General features: G+C 41.0%; 1 protein-coding gene across 1 annotated transcript in view; it reads right to left on the reverse strand.

The window, feature by feature from the left end:
* The window catches only part of BBS7 (Bardet-Biedl syndrome 7), a 52425-nt gene extending 38397 nt beyond the window's left edge, over positions 1 to 14028 (reverse strand). Inside the window, exons 1-3 of the mRNA XM_040966740.1 lie at positions 13878 to 14028; positions 8615 to 8680; positions 1652 to 1714 (exon numbers count right to left, since the gene is read on the reverse strand). Coding sequence (XP_040822674.1) covers positions 1652 to 1714; positions 8615 to 8680; positions 13878 to 13913 — 165 coding nt within the window. The 5' untranslated portion in view covers positions 13914 to 14028. The remainder of the gene's footprint in view (positions 1 to 1651; positions 1715 to 8614; positions 8681 to 13877) is intronic.
* Positions 14029 to 14233: the final 205 nt, after the last annotated feature.

Genomic DNA, 14233 nt, shown 5'->3' on the forward strand with positions numbered 1-14233 from the left:
ACTATGATTTTAAATTTATAAAATACTATAGTTCTACTATATAGAAACACCTCTAGTTGAAGATCGATTCAGGTCTTTTTTTCCGTTTTTTATGGTGTTTTTTGGTTTGTTTTTGTTTTGGGGGTTTTTTATTGTTGAATATTCTTAAACTTTGGAATATATTACATACAATATGACATAAGTAAAGATTGCACTCTCATTTGTAAGCATGGTTCATTAAGCAGCAACATTAACATTGCTAACTGATGAAAACAGAGAATCTCGAGTTTAATTCCATATCTATTGAATTGAAATCTTCATTTTAACAAGATTTCCCAGACAGTTCCTAGATATATTAAAGAAGCACTGGTTTAAGCAATATTCTCATCTACAGGAAAGCTTATGTAGCAAATTACTTAACTAGGTCAACTGGACACATTTTCACACTTTAATCACCTCTTTAAAATAAATAGGGGGTGTGCTAGTCCCATAGAAAAGCAGGAGAATACTCCGCCTGTGGCATGGCAAAAGCATCCCATATGGGTTCCAATTCATGTCCTGGCTACTCTAATTCCTGCTCCCTGCTGGTGTCCTGGAGAAGCAGTGGAGGAATGCTCTCACCTTTGGGTCCCTCCACCCATGAGGGACACTCAGACAAAGTTCCCTGATCTGGCTTCAAACCTACCCAGCTCCAGCCACTGCAGCCATCTAGGGAGTGAACCAACAGACAGAGGATCACTCTCTCTCTGTGTCTCTCATTCTCCCTCTAACTGCCTTTCAAAACTGAACATTAAAAATTAATCTCTCCTCATTTCTTTCGTTTTTAGCATTAATTCTGTTCTTGGCTACTTCTATTTTCTTATTTGTACTTGTCTGACCCTCTAAACTTTATATAAAGAGAATAAAATATGTAGGACAACACATCAACAATGGAAACACTGGATTTCTGGTCATTTTCACTCTCTTCATCGTTTTAAATTTTGCAAACTGTGCATTAAATACTGAGAATTACCAACTCAGACTCTCCACTTACAAACTATGGATCTGTGAATATGGTGACATAATAGTAATCCTCTCCTTGATTAAGTTGCATGAAGTGACAAGCATCCTGACAATCACGTCTGTGATTTCATTAGGCTATGTAAGACTCCATTCTAACTGACAGGATTTTCCTGCTGTCTTTCAATAAGTAGGTTACCGAGTTGTGTGAAGGACTGTGGGAGGCCACATGGCAAGGGAATGTGGAAACATCAAAGGGCTGGGAGAAGCCCAAGCCTAAAAAGTGGGAGCCTCAGACTCCAACAGCAAGGAGCTGAGTTCAGCCAACAACCATGAGACTATGAAAGAGCAGCTGTGTTCTAGGAAGGGACACAGGCCAGCTGCCGTTTAAACTGCAGCCATGTGAAACTTAAGCCCAGACTCCCGACTCGCAGAAATTATGAAATAAAAGACATGTACTGTTGTAAGACCTGAAGTTTTAGGTAATTTGTTAGACAGTCTAGAAAATCTGGCGCTTAGGCCACTTGCAGCCTCATCCTTCATAAATTACCTCCTTTACAACCCATTTTCCCTTGTCTGCATTTTCAAAAATGCATACATTACAGGTGTTCAATAAGTAAGGCATTTCTCTTTTAGAAAAGCTTTTCTTCTCTTGATAAAAAGCTATACTTACGACTGCTTCTCCTTTCTTCATGCCAAAGCACATAACTACCCCATCATGGTCTCCAACAACCACCTGTAATATATTGAAGAGAATCCAAACTTATTATCAATATGTCCTTTATGAGAAAAGCAAGATTCTCAATAAGTAAATTACAGTTTTAAAAGCAGAGCTATTAGAAAATCTAGGAAAGCAATTTCTACAAAACTAATCTTTCAAAGAACAAGAAAGACCGAAAAAGAAAGCTATGGAGAATCAAAAATGAAAGTAATTGCAATACAGAGCTAGTTCAAAAGGTTCTTGGAAAAAAGAAATTAGAAAGTAACATCTATTTTGATGCTTTTTTTAAAAAAAATCCATATATATTGAGGCATCTCCAGAAAGCTCATTAAAAAAAATTATGAGGGCCCAGTGCATTGCCTAGTGGCTAAAGTCTTCACCTTGCACACACCAGGATCCCATATGGGCGCCGGTTCTAATCCCAGCAGCCCTGCTTCCTATCCTGCTCCTTGCCTGTGGCCTGGGAAAGCAGTCGAGAAAGGCCCAAAGCCTTCGGATCCTGCACCCACATGGGAGACACAGAAAAGGCTCTGGGCTTCTGGTTTCGAATTGGCTCAGCTTCAGCCATTGCGGCCACTTGGGGAGTGAATCATCGGATGGAAGATCTTCCTCTCTGTCTCTCCTCCTCTCTGTATATCAACTTTCCAATAAAAATAAACAAATCTTAAAAAAAATTATGAGAAAATCAGATGTGGATTTCAAAAATTTTACACCAAAATAAGTTTGCCTTTTACATCAATTTTTCCATGAACTTACCTTCCAACTTTGTTCTTACAATGTTCACTGTAAGAAGATCATATGAACTAAAGTGGCAAAAGTGAATTTTTCTCTTAACTAAACCTTCTAAAACGTTTTTATTGGAAAAAGCTCAGCATATGAATAAGTACAGAAAATTGTCATTCAACAATTTTTTTTTTAATATTTTGGTTTTCATTGGAAAGTCAGAAATTTTAACACTTCTTTTTCAGAGATTGATAATTAAGCAGATGTCTATAGGGGCCTGACATGATAGCCTAGTGGCTAAATCCTTGTCTTACACACACCAGGATCGCTGATTCGTGTCCAGATGCTTCACTTCCCATCCAGCTCTCTGCTTGTGGCCTGGGAGGGCAATGGAGATGGCCCAAAGCTTTGGGACCCTGCACCAGTATGGGGAGACCGAGAAGAAGCTCCTGGCTTTGGATCAGCTCAGCTCTGGCCATTGGGGCCACATGCGGAGTGAGCCAAAAAGATCTTTCCTTCCGTCTTTCCTTCTCTCTGTTAATTTGCCTTTCCAATAAAAATAAAACTTTAAAAAAATTTTAAATAAGTTAATACCCTTAATTTAAAAAACAGATATCTATACCTGTCTATCTTTCTATCTATCTATACTACAGGGACAATTACCAGTTATTTTAAATTTTAAAAACACATGAGGTTTCACTTCATCCCAATTATAATCACTACCATGAAAAAATCACAAATGTCGGCAAGGATGTGGGGTTTGAAAAGGTCCTTTAATACACTGCTGGAGGGACTGGAAAGTAGTGCAGCCATTTAGGATGACAGCATGATTACCAAGAGATCTGAAACTAGATCTGCTATGTGATCCAACCACACCTCTCCTGGGAACTTACCCAAAGGAAATGAAATCAATGTATGCAAGAGCTATTTGTACTTTATATTTATTGCAGCTCAATTCACAACAGATAAATCACAGAATTAATCCAAACTTTCATTAAGAAAATGTGGTATACATACACTATGGAATAAATCTTATCTTTTGCAATAGAATGGATACAATTGGAAATCATTATGCTCAGCAAAATAAGCCAGTATCAAAAAGACAAATTTTCTGTTTTCTCTGATATGTGGCATCTAATATAGAATACACACACAAAAAAATGCATAGAAATGAAATATAACTTTGGGGCCTGATACAATGGTGCAACTGGCTAATCCCCCTGTCACAAGTGCTAGGATCCCATGGGGGCACTTGTTCATGTCCCAGCTGTTCCACTTCCTAACCAGCTTCCTGTTTGTAGCCTGAGAGGGCAGCACACAATGGCCCAAAGCCTTGGAACCGTGCACCCACGTGGAAGGCCTGGAAGAGTGTCCTGGCTTCAGGTTGGATTTTCTTGGCTCCAGCCAATAGAGTCATTTGACAAGTGAACCAGCAAATGGAAGATCTCTCTGTCTGTTCTCTAAAAATTTGTATTTCCAATAAAAAACATAGATCTTAAAAAAAAGGAAAGAAGTATCACTTTGGGATATGATTGCCTATGTTTATACTCCAGTGGAAATATGGCCTTGTAGTCTTTTATTTTACTAATTGAATACTATGATTACTGGCAAATTAAGCTGGTAAATATAGACTGGATTACAATTATGTCTGTGCAAATACTAAGAAATGGGTACTGGGAAAGGAGCAGAGGATTGAGGGAAAGGTTACTATCTTTTTGGAACTGTACCAGCAAAACATACAAAATCTGTTCTATTAAGAAAATGCAAAACACCACAATTGATATCCAACACATACATTTGTGTGTTTGTATAGCTGGGGGACTCTCAAAAAGCTCATGGAAAAATATATTTCATGTCAACACTATGCATAGATGTCAAACTTTCTTGCATCAAGATAAACTATTTATCATAACATATCTTACAGGAACCAGTCTGAAAAGGCATTCCATCAGAGCAAAATGAATTCTACTAAACTAAAGCCCCCCCCCAAAAAATTATCAAGCTCCTTGATGAAGCTTGGGTGGAAGAATGGTGAAAGCATTTATGTCTTATAAAGGGTTTATGGAGAAACACTCCCAAAGAAATCAACAACCTACAGATGAATGATTTAAGAAGGAACCAGACAACACAGAGAATGAAGCATATGGCAGCAGGCCATCCAATTTCCAAGGAAAAAAGTACCTTATTGGTGCTCAAATTGAAAAGATCAACAATTGGTATTAGAAACTAGAGCAAGCACTATAGATTTTTAATTGGTTCAGTTCATACAATTATTACTGAAAATTAATGTATAGCAAACATTCTGCTGGATGCATGCCCAAACTTTTGTGCCCAGAGCAGCTGCAGTCAAGAATGCAGCCTTCACTGTAATAAATGACTGCCAGAGAACTGGACCAGGAGATAACACACGATGTTACTGGGACAAGCCTGAAACAAAGCATAATCAAAGCAACGGCTCCACGAAGAGGTAGAAGTCGTCCAATAAAAGCAAAAGAGGACAAAGATCATGGTAACATTTTTTTTAAAGCCTCAAGGAATTTTGTTGACTTCTTGGAAGGCCAAAAAATGAACTTATTAGGAGAACATTCCGAAAAAAAATAGTTATAAGTTTTCGCATAAAAATACCCAAAAGGGCCCAGCGTGGTGGCGCAAGTGGTTAAGGTCCTCACCTTGCATGCCCGGGATCCCATATGGACGCCGGTTCTATCCCAGCAGCCCCACTTCCCTTCCAGCTCCCTGCCTGTGGCCTGGGAAAGCAGTCGAGGACGGCCCAAGGCTTTGGGACCCTGCACCCGCATGGGAGACCAGGAAAGAGTCTCCTGGCTTTGGATTGGCATAGCATCGGCCTTTGTGCTCACTTGGGGAGTGAATCATTGGACGGAAGATCTTCCTCTCTGTCTCTCCTCTCTGTATATCCGCCTTTCCAATGAAAAAATAATAAAAATAAATCTTTAAAAAAGAAAACCCAAAAGAGCTTCACTAGGAAACTCACTATCACAATTTTCTGCTTACTTTTTTCATCAAACCAGGACAATATTTGAGAGCTCTCGGTGGGAAATCATTAAGCATCCACCTCACATTGTTAATTGGTTCCTTCTGACTTCTTTTAGTTTCCCAATCTCAAAAAAAAAAAAAAACTTTAACGGAACCCATTTTCTTCAGTTAATAATAGTGATAATAAAGACTGCACTGGCATGGTTAACATCCCAGAACCATCCATTCTTTCGGCATGAAATAAATGGCTGGCAACATAGCTTACAAAATGTATTGAACTTGATGGAACATATGTTGAGAATTAAATATTATAATTTTTATTTTTATCTTTTACATATTTGAAGTCTCCTCACATATGTAAGGGGAATTGTGTTTCTATACAAATAAATGAATCGCTCATCTCATTAGATTATAGATGGTTCAATCACACAAACCATCTGAAAATTGATCCTGTATTAGAATATAAAATAAATCTCAAGAATCAAAAGGTTTATATCACACAGAGCATATTCCAGAACCACTAATTTTAAACTTGCCTGGGGAACCAAAAGTCCTTTTTGTAACATAAGCTGTGGATCATCTCCCAAGGATAAGGCCACATTCGTAGGTGACACTTAGATCAATGGCATTGACAGAAATTTACTTTCAGACAAAAACATATAAAACTATGTAAGATTCTGAATTCTTTGATAGTTTATTATCCCAATAATTTTAATATAGTAATTTATTAATAGGAATCCCCAAAGTGAGACTCCTGGAATTCTGGAGAAATCAGAATATTTTAGGGGATCTACCAAATCAAAACTACTTTTATTGCCCTTTTTTAATGGTTGCAACAAGGGTGCATAAGCAGTCTGATAAGATTCAGCAATGACATCAAAGTATAAGCAGATCACTTGTAATTTTCACTATTATTTTATAGCAGAGAAAAATAACCAGGTTCTCATAAGAATATTATTAATGAAATAAGTTACTAATTTTATTAAATGTGAACTCTTGATTAAATGTCTTTTTAATATGTAGTGTAGCAAAATAGGAGTATTATGTAGTGTAACTTTTGATTAAATGTCTTTTTAATATGTAGTGTAGCAAAATAGGAGTATTATGTAGTGTAACTCTTGATTAAATGTCTTTTTAATATGTAGTGTAACAATGCATAAAATACTTCCAATAAAAACTGAAGTGGTTATAAGAAAAAGCAATTATATAATTACTCAGTTATGAGATTAACTACCTGCTTTTTTCAAGACACACTATCTTGGGAAAATACAGAATTATTAACATTATAGAAAATATAACATGGAAAAATTAACATTATATATAATTATGGAGAATTATAGAAATATTAACATTTGGCATATAGCAGACATTTTCTTAAAACGCAAAGAAGCGAATCTGTTGTTTTAAAGGGAGACAGCTAACATTATTTGTTAGGCGTGACAAGCACTGAACTTTCTCATGTTGGCATTGTGGTACACTAGTTGCCTCCTGAGACACTGGCATCCCATTTGAACAAAAGTTCAAATCCCAGCTGCTCTACTTCTGATCCAGCTCCCAGCTAAGGGCCCAGGAGAGCAGGAGAGATGGTCCAAACACACGTCCCTGCCACTCCATGAACAATCTGCATGAAACTCCTGGCTCCTGGTTTCAGCTTGGCCCAGCCATTGCAGTCACTTGGGGAGTGAACCAGGGGATGGAAGATCCCTCTCTTCCCCACCTCTCCCTTTATGTAACTCTGCTTTCAAATAAACAAATAAATCTTAAGAAAAAAAGTTTGAGCTTTCAAATGAATACATACACTTGCCATTGTAAGCTTGACAGCTTTGAAACATTTAACTTTTCTGATGACATTGGTAGTGATGTTTACAATGTGTTTAATATTTTATAATATATCAACATTAGAAGTTATACAAAACAATTACTTAACAATCCCAAGTATTATTGGATGTTATGAAACCATAAAATAAAAAAGATAAATGAATGATTTTAATGTACCAAAGCATAAAATTTCATAAATACAGTTTCAGATTTCATGCTATAATTACTATATATCAAGTTTAGGTAGCATCAAATAGGAATTATTTAGAAAAACTACTTCAATACACATCTCAATTTTCAATTATTTCCAACTATTCAAGTTGGATTTTCTTTATATTTTAACCAAAACAACATCAGGAATGCAGAAAACAGCTATAGGAATCTATCTTTCTTCGGTTATATCAGATTTTAAAGAATTGTCAAAAATGAAACACCAAATTCTGTTTTGAAAAATACAGTTGTGGGGCCAGCATGGTGGCACACAGGCTAATTCTCTGCCTGTAGTGCTGGTATCCCATATGGGTACAAGTTCCCATCCAGTTGCTCTTTGCTTGTGGCCTGGGAAAGCAGAAGAGGCAGGCTCAAGCTTGTGGCCCAGACATCCACATGGCAGCCCCAGAATAAGCTACTGGCTTCCAGCTTTGGATTACCTAAGTTCTGGTCATTGCAGCTATTTAAGGAGTAACTATTGGATGGAAGACCTTCTCTATCTCTTCTCTTTATGTAAACTCTACATTTAAAGATGTATTTTTAAATACATTCATAAAATAAGTAAATCATTAAAAAATAAATAAATCTTTAAAAATTATTAGAAAGTTTAGGTAAGCATTTTCTCTATTTCTGTTAAGTATTTCTTTATATATACAATCTAGTACACACAAAATAACCACATGCTATATGGGGCTTTATTTGTTTTTATTTGAGAGGCAGAAAGACAGAGCAGGAAGAAACAAAGACAAAGTTCCCATCTGTTATTCATGCCCCAAATGCAAGCATAGCTGAGCTGAATCAAAGCCAGGAGAGGAGATAAAGTGCAGGTTTGAAACCTACATGGCAGGAAGCTGATCACCTTTGCTTTGCATGATATTCATTGGCAACAGAACTGGAACTCAAAGCCAGGCACTCCAACGTGGGATGCCTTAAATGCTTCACTGAACTTCCCTTCTCTACTGAATAAGCTTCAGCAAGCTCTTTTACGTTATCTACTATGAGAATTCATGTTTAGAAAACTCCCTTGGATTCTAATTTCTGCTCAAATTAATCATTTAACTATTTCTACATTAACATTTTTTAAAGTATAATTTACCAATAAGAAAGTATTAGGAACCTATCTTCTGTGGGAGCAAATGAGAAGCAAAGAAATCAGTATCTCCACCGTACCTTTTGTGTAGCTCGATGTCTTGTAGCAGGCAGTAGCTTCATAGTCTTCTGAGAGGTCACTCCCACCTAAAGAAACACACCAGCCAATCAAGGCACGTACGTCTTCTGCTATGCTGTAATTTAAAACTATGATACCAGAGACTAAATGGACCATGAGATTCAGGGCGTAGCCTTTTTATCACTGAAATTGATGATATAACGGCTAACATCAGCAATGAACTTATTTCCAAATGAAATATGTTACTAAGGAACATAGGAAATCACCAAAAATAGTAAAACGTACACCATGTCTCAAGCCAAAGTAATTTATGACATACTGGTAAAGTATTTCATTAAGAAAAAAATTAGAAACCTTCTTTCCCAACCTCACAGAGTTGCTGAAGGTTTTTTGTAAAGTGATTTAAAATCTTCGGAAAGTAGATTATAGTTCCCAAAAATGCAACAAAGAAATTTCTGCCAAGATATCAGGCCTGTTCTAGGCAATGAAACCTAACCTAACGATTGTTGTGGGCTAAGGAGTTGATTAGTGCTCGTTGGTCTGAGCAGGAACAGGAACTGGGCTTGTGGCTAAAAACACCTAGACTAATTGGACTCATCTGTATCCAATATCCTGCTAAATGAGGACATCGGGGGAAGAGTATATAAGGAGAGGTGAAGGAGCAGTAAAGCGAGACACTTCTTAGAGACTTCTATCATCACTGGTCTTCTGTTGGTGCTTCATCCCTAGACCCTCTCCATGTCCACATTACTGGCTCTGCTGGCCGGAGCAAATGGTACCTAACACGGGGCACGGCAAGAGGGACAATCTGAGGGACCCCTGGACCTATGAAGTTAAGTTCAGAATTTAAAAATTTTGCAGGGGCATAAGTAATTTCATCCCCAGACCCTCTCCCAGTCCTAGGGCACAAGGGACCATCTGAGGGACCCCTGGACTCTGGAGGGGCATTAATGATTTCATTCCCAGACCTTCTCTGCATCCTGGGGCAGGAGGGACAATCTGAGGGACCCCGGAAATCCGGAGGCAAGTTTAAAAATTTTGCAGGGGCATAAGTAAAATTTATCATGGGGCAGGAACTCGGTAACGTGCAGATGATTAAGGGAATCCGAGATCTGCTCCAGCCACAAGGCGCTGATGCTAAGCTTAAGGCCTCGCAGAAGTTTGTTCAAACTGTCTGCGATGTATTCCCATGGTTTGCTCTCTTTGTAGCAACCTTTTTCCTCTGGCACTTGGTAAAAAAAAATGCTTTGTCATCCCCTCAAGTGGTGGTGCAACCCTTCCTAGAAAGATTATCCGTAAAAAGAAGAGGGGAACTGCAAACCAGGGTAAGAAAGAAAGAACCCCGAACCAGAGTAAGAAGACAGAGGGGACCCCAAACCAAGATAAAAAGGAAAAAGAACCCCAGACCAAAGTCTGGAAAAACTGTGCGAAGAAGATTCGCAGTCCTCTTCTGAGGAACAGCAAGGGGAAGAGCATGGAAGTGAGTCTTTCGAGGATCCTCCACCCGTAGAGCACGTGCCCACAGAACGTGTGCCAAGCAAAAATCTCTTTTGGCCGGGAATAGAGCCCTATGTGTTGCCTATGCCATTGGCACCATTAAATCTGAGTGCAGTTGTGAAAGATTTACAGCAGCAACTTCAGCGTCTCTCCCTTCAGTTGAAGCAAGATTAGCTACAGCCCCAGACAAAATACAACTTATTTCTCTGTTTAATTATTTGGAATTTCAACTTTTTCTGAACTGTATTAAACCTCCCCAAAATTTCCATAGTCCAGATGTTTTTAGCCATGTTTAAAAAGGCATCCAAGAATTCAAAAATTTCAAATTCTAGGGCTTCCATTGGTATTCTTACGAGGCCTTAAGAATGCTAACAGATTTATCTCCTATTTTGTGGAGACGGCTAATCAGGTTGATTGAATTATATTAAGACTATTTGCAAATGGATGTGACACATATCCCAGAGTTTGGGATGCTAAAGTATGTACGTTACTGTCGATACTTGCTCTGGATTTATTCCAGACTCTTCCAGACAGGGGAACAAGTCAGGCACACTCTAGCCTATTGCTATGCATGTTTTTCCATCTTGGGAACTCCCAAAGTTATCGAAACTGATAATGGCCCCTATATCAGCAGTAAGTTTTCTGATTTTGCTGCCTCCCACCATATACAACTAATTATAGGCATCGCTTATAATCCTCAAGGACAAGGTATTGTGGAACGTACCAACCATACTATTTAGGATTATCTTATTAAAACAGAAAAGGGGGAGTATAGCATTTTCCAAGATCATTTGAACCTTGTATCATTTATCTTAATTTTTCTAAATTGGATGCTGAAGGATGGTCTGCTGCAGATCGTCATTGGAATCCGTCTCAGAAGCAGAAGGGTTACATGATGTGGAAGGATCCCTTGACTGGTCAGTGGCAAGGCCCAGATACCATCCTCATATGGGGGCGAGGATCAGTTTGTGTTTTCCCAGAAAACGAAAATGGCCCGAGGTGGATTCCTGAGCGGCTTGTCTGGCAAGCTCCTGCTGCGGAGTCTTGTGAAAGCTCGGGTACTGGCCATGGTGATGGCATTTGTGTCGGAAGGTCGACAGGACAAGCATGTAAACTGGGTCATTGTTAAGCACCCCTCCTTTTTGTCTTCTTCCTATGAGCACCGAGGTCCGGATATTTCTTGCCAGTTTCTCCTTAAATCAGACTACCAGACTGCCTAGTGTGTGACCCCAGCTGTTGGGGATCTGGCCCTCCCCTTAAAAATTTCTAACCCGTACTTTTTCTTATCATTCCCCTGTTATTACCACGGAGAAAACACCCACCTTTTCTATGTGGCAGCTTGTGGGGTATGGACATGCGCTGACATGCCCCCCTCTTTTCCCTTCTTCAGGGATGCAGTTATTGCTATGGAATTTATTAGTTCTATCACTCCTCTGGACTTGAGAACTTGCTCATGTGGGTGAACCTCAGCTCCTTGAATTTAAAGCCCGTGTCTGCCTGTGTTATCCCGTTTTTCTCTCTTACATACAGAAAACGTCTCTGAAGTGAATTGCACCGAGGTCAGCTGCCCCCTAACAGCATGTTGGAATGGCCTGGAATCCTGCCTGTGCCTGACAGGGCTAACGGAAAGGCCTCTGTTGGCCTAATACAGCGCAAAACAGACTTCGGCATAACAGTGACCATCGTAGCCAGTACAGCAGCAGTGACCTTAGGACATCCTACAGTGACCACTAAGCCCATGAACAAGCTTGCATAACTGACTGCCTGAGCTATGGAACAACAGAACTGTATAGATGAACACATGCAGGTGGGCATGCTTATGTTGTAACAGCAGTTGATGTGTTGGCAGAGGAGCAGCAGATATGGTCAGGGCCTCTTGTTCCGCCTCAAATGTCTTTATGTATGTAACACCTATACAAGTGAAAATGTTTCCCAAGCCCGGGAACTGCTGTCTACTCATTGCTACCAAGCTAAAGATACTCCTAGCCATGGAACAGGGTTACCCGCTTCCCCAAGTATGGTTTGTGCAGCTGCAGCAGATATCGCATTGAATGGCAGCCAGTGACAGGTAAGATGGACCGGGCACTGACCAACCTAAGACAGGGACTCCGTCATGCTATGGAGATTCCCGATGACAGGTAAGGCTGATAACCTGAGAGTCCACAACCTAAGACAGGCACATTCACGTCTGCTTTAAAACAAAAAAAAAGGGGGACCTGTTGTGGGCTAAGGAGTTGAATAGTGCTTGTTAACCTGGGCAGGAACAGGAACTGGGCTTGTGGCTAAAAACACCTAGACTAATTGGACTCATCTGTATCCAATATCCTGCTAAATGAGGATGTGGGGGGAAGAGTATATAAGGAGAGGTGAAGGAGCAGTAAAGCAAGGCTTCGCAGAGACTTCCACCATCACTGGTCTCCTGTTGGTGCTTTATCCCCAGACCCTCTCCCGGTCAACGTTACTGGCTCTGCTGGCTGGAGCAAATGATGAAGATTATTTTACAAGAGATATAAAGGTTTTTGATGGGGCGGGGGAACTTAGAGAAGGAGAGATAGAGGGAGATCTTCCATCCACTGATTCACTCCCCCAAACATCCGCAAAGGCCGGAGCTAAGCCAATTTGAAGCAGGGAGCCTCCTCCGGGTCCCCACATGGGTGCAGGGTGTCAGGGCTTTGGGTGTCCTCCATTGCTTTCCCAGGCCACCAGCAGGGATCTGGATGGGAAGTGGGCCACCGGGATTAGAACTGGTGCCCATATGGGATCCTGACACGTTCAAGGCGAGGATTTTAGCTTCTTGGCTACAGCACAGGGCCCAACTGCATTTTTTTTTTTTTTTTGTCCAGCAGAGAAATGTCAACATTTGTTGGTCAACAGTTGGGGGAGGAGGCTAGGGAAAACGATGCATACTGAATGAATGCAAATATGGTTTTATTCGGCATTCCAGTGAGTGGTAGTGCAGTTTAATCTGTTAAGATTTGGGTTTTGAAATATCCATCTGCTAAGTGCCATGGAGGTGAAGCTGGAGGCTCTGAGCACAATTATGCAGCTTTGCTAATTACCCAAGGGAAGACCAGATTGAACTCAGAATAAAGGGGATGGAGAAAATGAGACAGATCCAAGAGAGATTTGGGATGTGAAAACAGAGCATGCGGTGACTGGATACAGAAGATATTAAAAGCAGAAATACCTAGCCTAACTCCCAAGGAAAATTCGCACCAATAGCTACAACAGGACACGGATGAAAACGAAGAAGTCAGGGAATCGGGAAAGGTAATTCTAGGGCTGAGACAAATCCTAAAAGGCACGATAGTGTAACAGAAGCAAAGAGGTCTGGAGTTCACGCCTTTAATCCACATAGCAACTCCACCAATGACAAGAATTATTATCCTTTCGGGAGCCCCTGGGTGGTCATCAGGAGGAGTAAATATTTATACACGCTTAGCTCTTAGCGCAAACACTCCATCAATGGCTGTCATGGCTTTTAGCTCACGGTGAGAAACAGTTATCTGGCTGGCGGGAAAGGAGACAGTTAGGGACCCCAAGGCAGCTGCAGCCAGAGCACAAGGGCAGGGGCAGGGCCGAGGGGAAAGCAAAGCGGCGGGATGCCGTGAGGATGAGGCGAGCGCCAGACCATCGGGGTGTGTGCTGCCCTTCCCACCTCCAGAAAGCTCCTCACAGACCCGCCCGAGCCGCCCGCAAGGAGGGTAGCAGCTCCCGGTGCCCCCATCCCGCAGCCACCTCAGCCAAGGAACGCATCCTCGCATATACCTGCACGTAGTCCGCACGATTTAAAACCAGATCCATGCCGGCGACCCAGACCGGACGCTCGCAGGTTCCCCAAGCGCACGCCCCGCGTCCCCTACCAGGGACTATAAACAGCTCCAGCGGCCTCGCCCAACGAAGCTCCGGCTAGGAGGCCGAACAGCGGCGCTGACGTGACGTCAGCACGTCCATGTGATTGGCCCCAAGACAAAACGAAGTCCCGCCTCCGTAAGCCTGATCCAATCAGAGGTGGACAAGAACGGTGACCAAGGACCGGGGTCTGGGGGTGGGAAGGGCTGTTTCCATAGAGACGGGAGACGCTGGCTCCCGCCTCAGCCCTGCCCTAAGGGAATAGGTCAGCA

This window comes from Ochotona curzoniae, unplaced genomic scaffold, assembly GCF_017591425.1.
Source record: "Ochotona curzoniae isolate NIBS_2020 unplaced genomic scaffold, NIBS_Ocur_1.0 scaffold_4506, whole genome shotgun sequence".
Lineage (NCBI taxonomy): Eukaryota > Metazoa > Chordata > Mammalia > Lagomorpha > Ochotonidae > Ochotona > Ochotona curzoniae.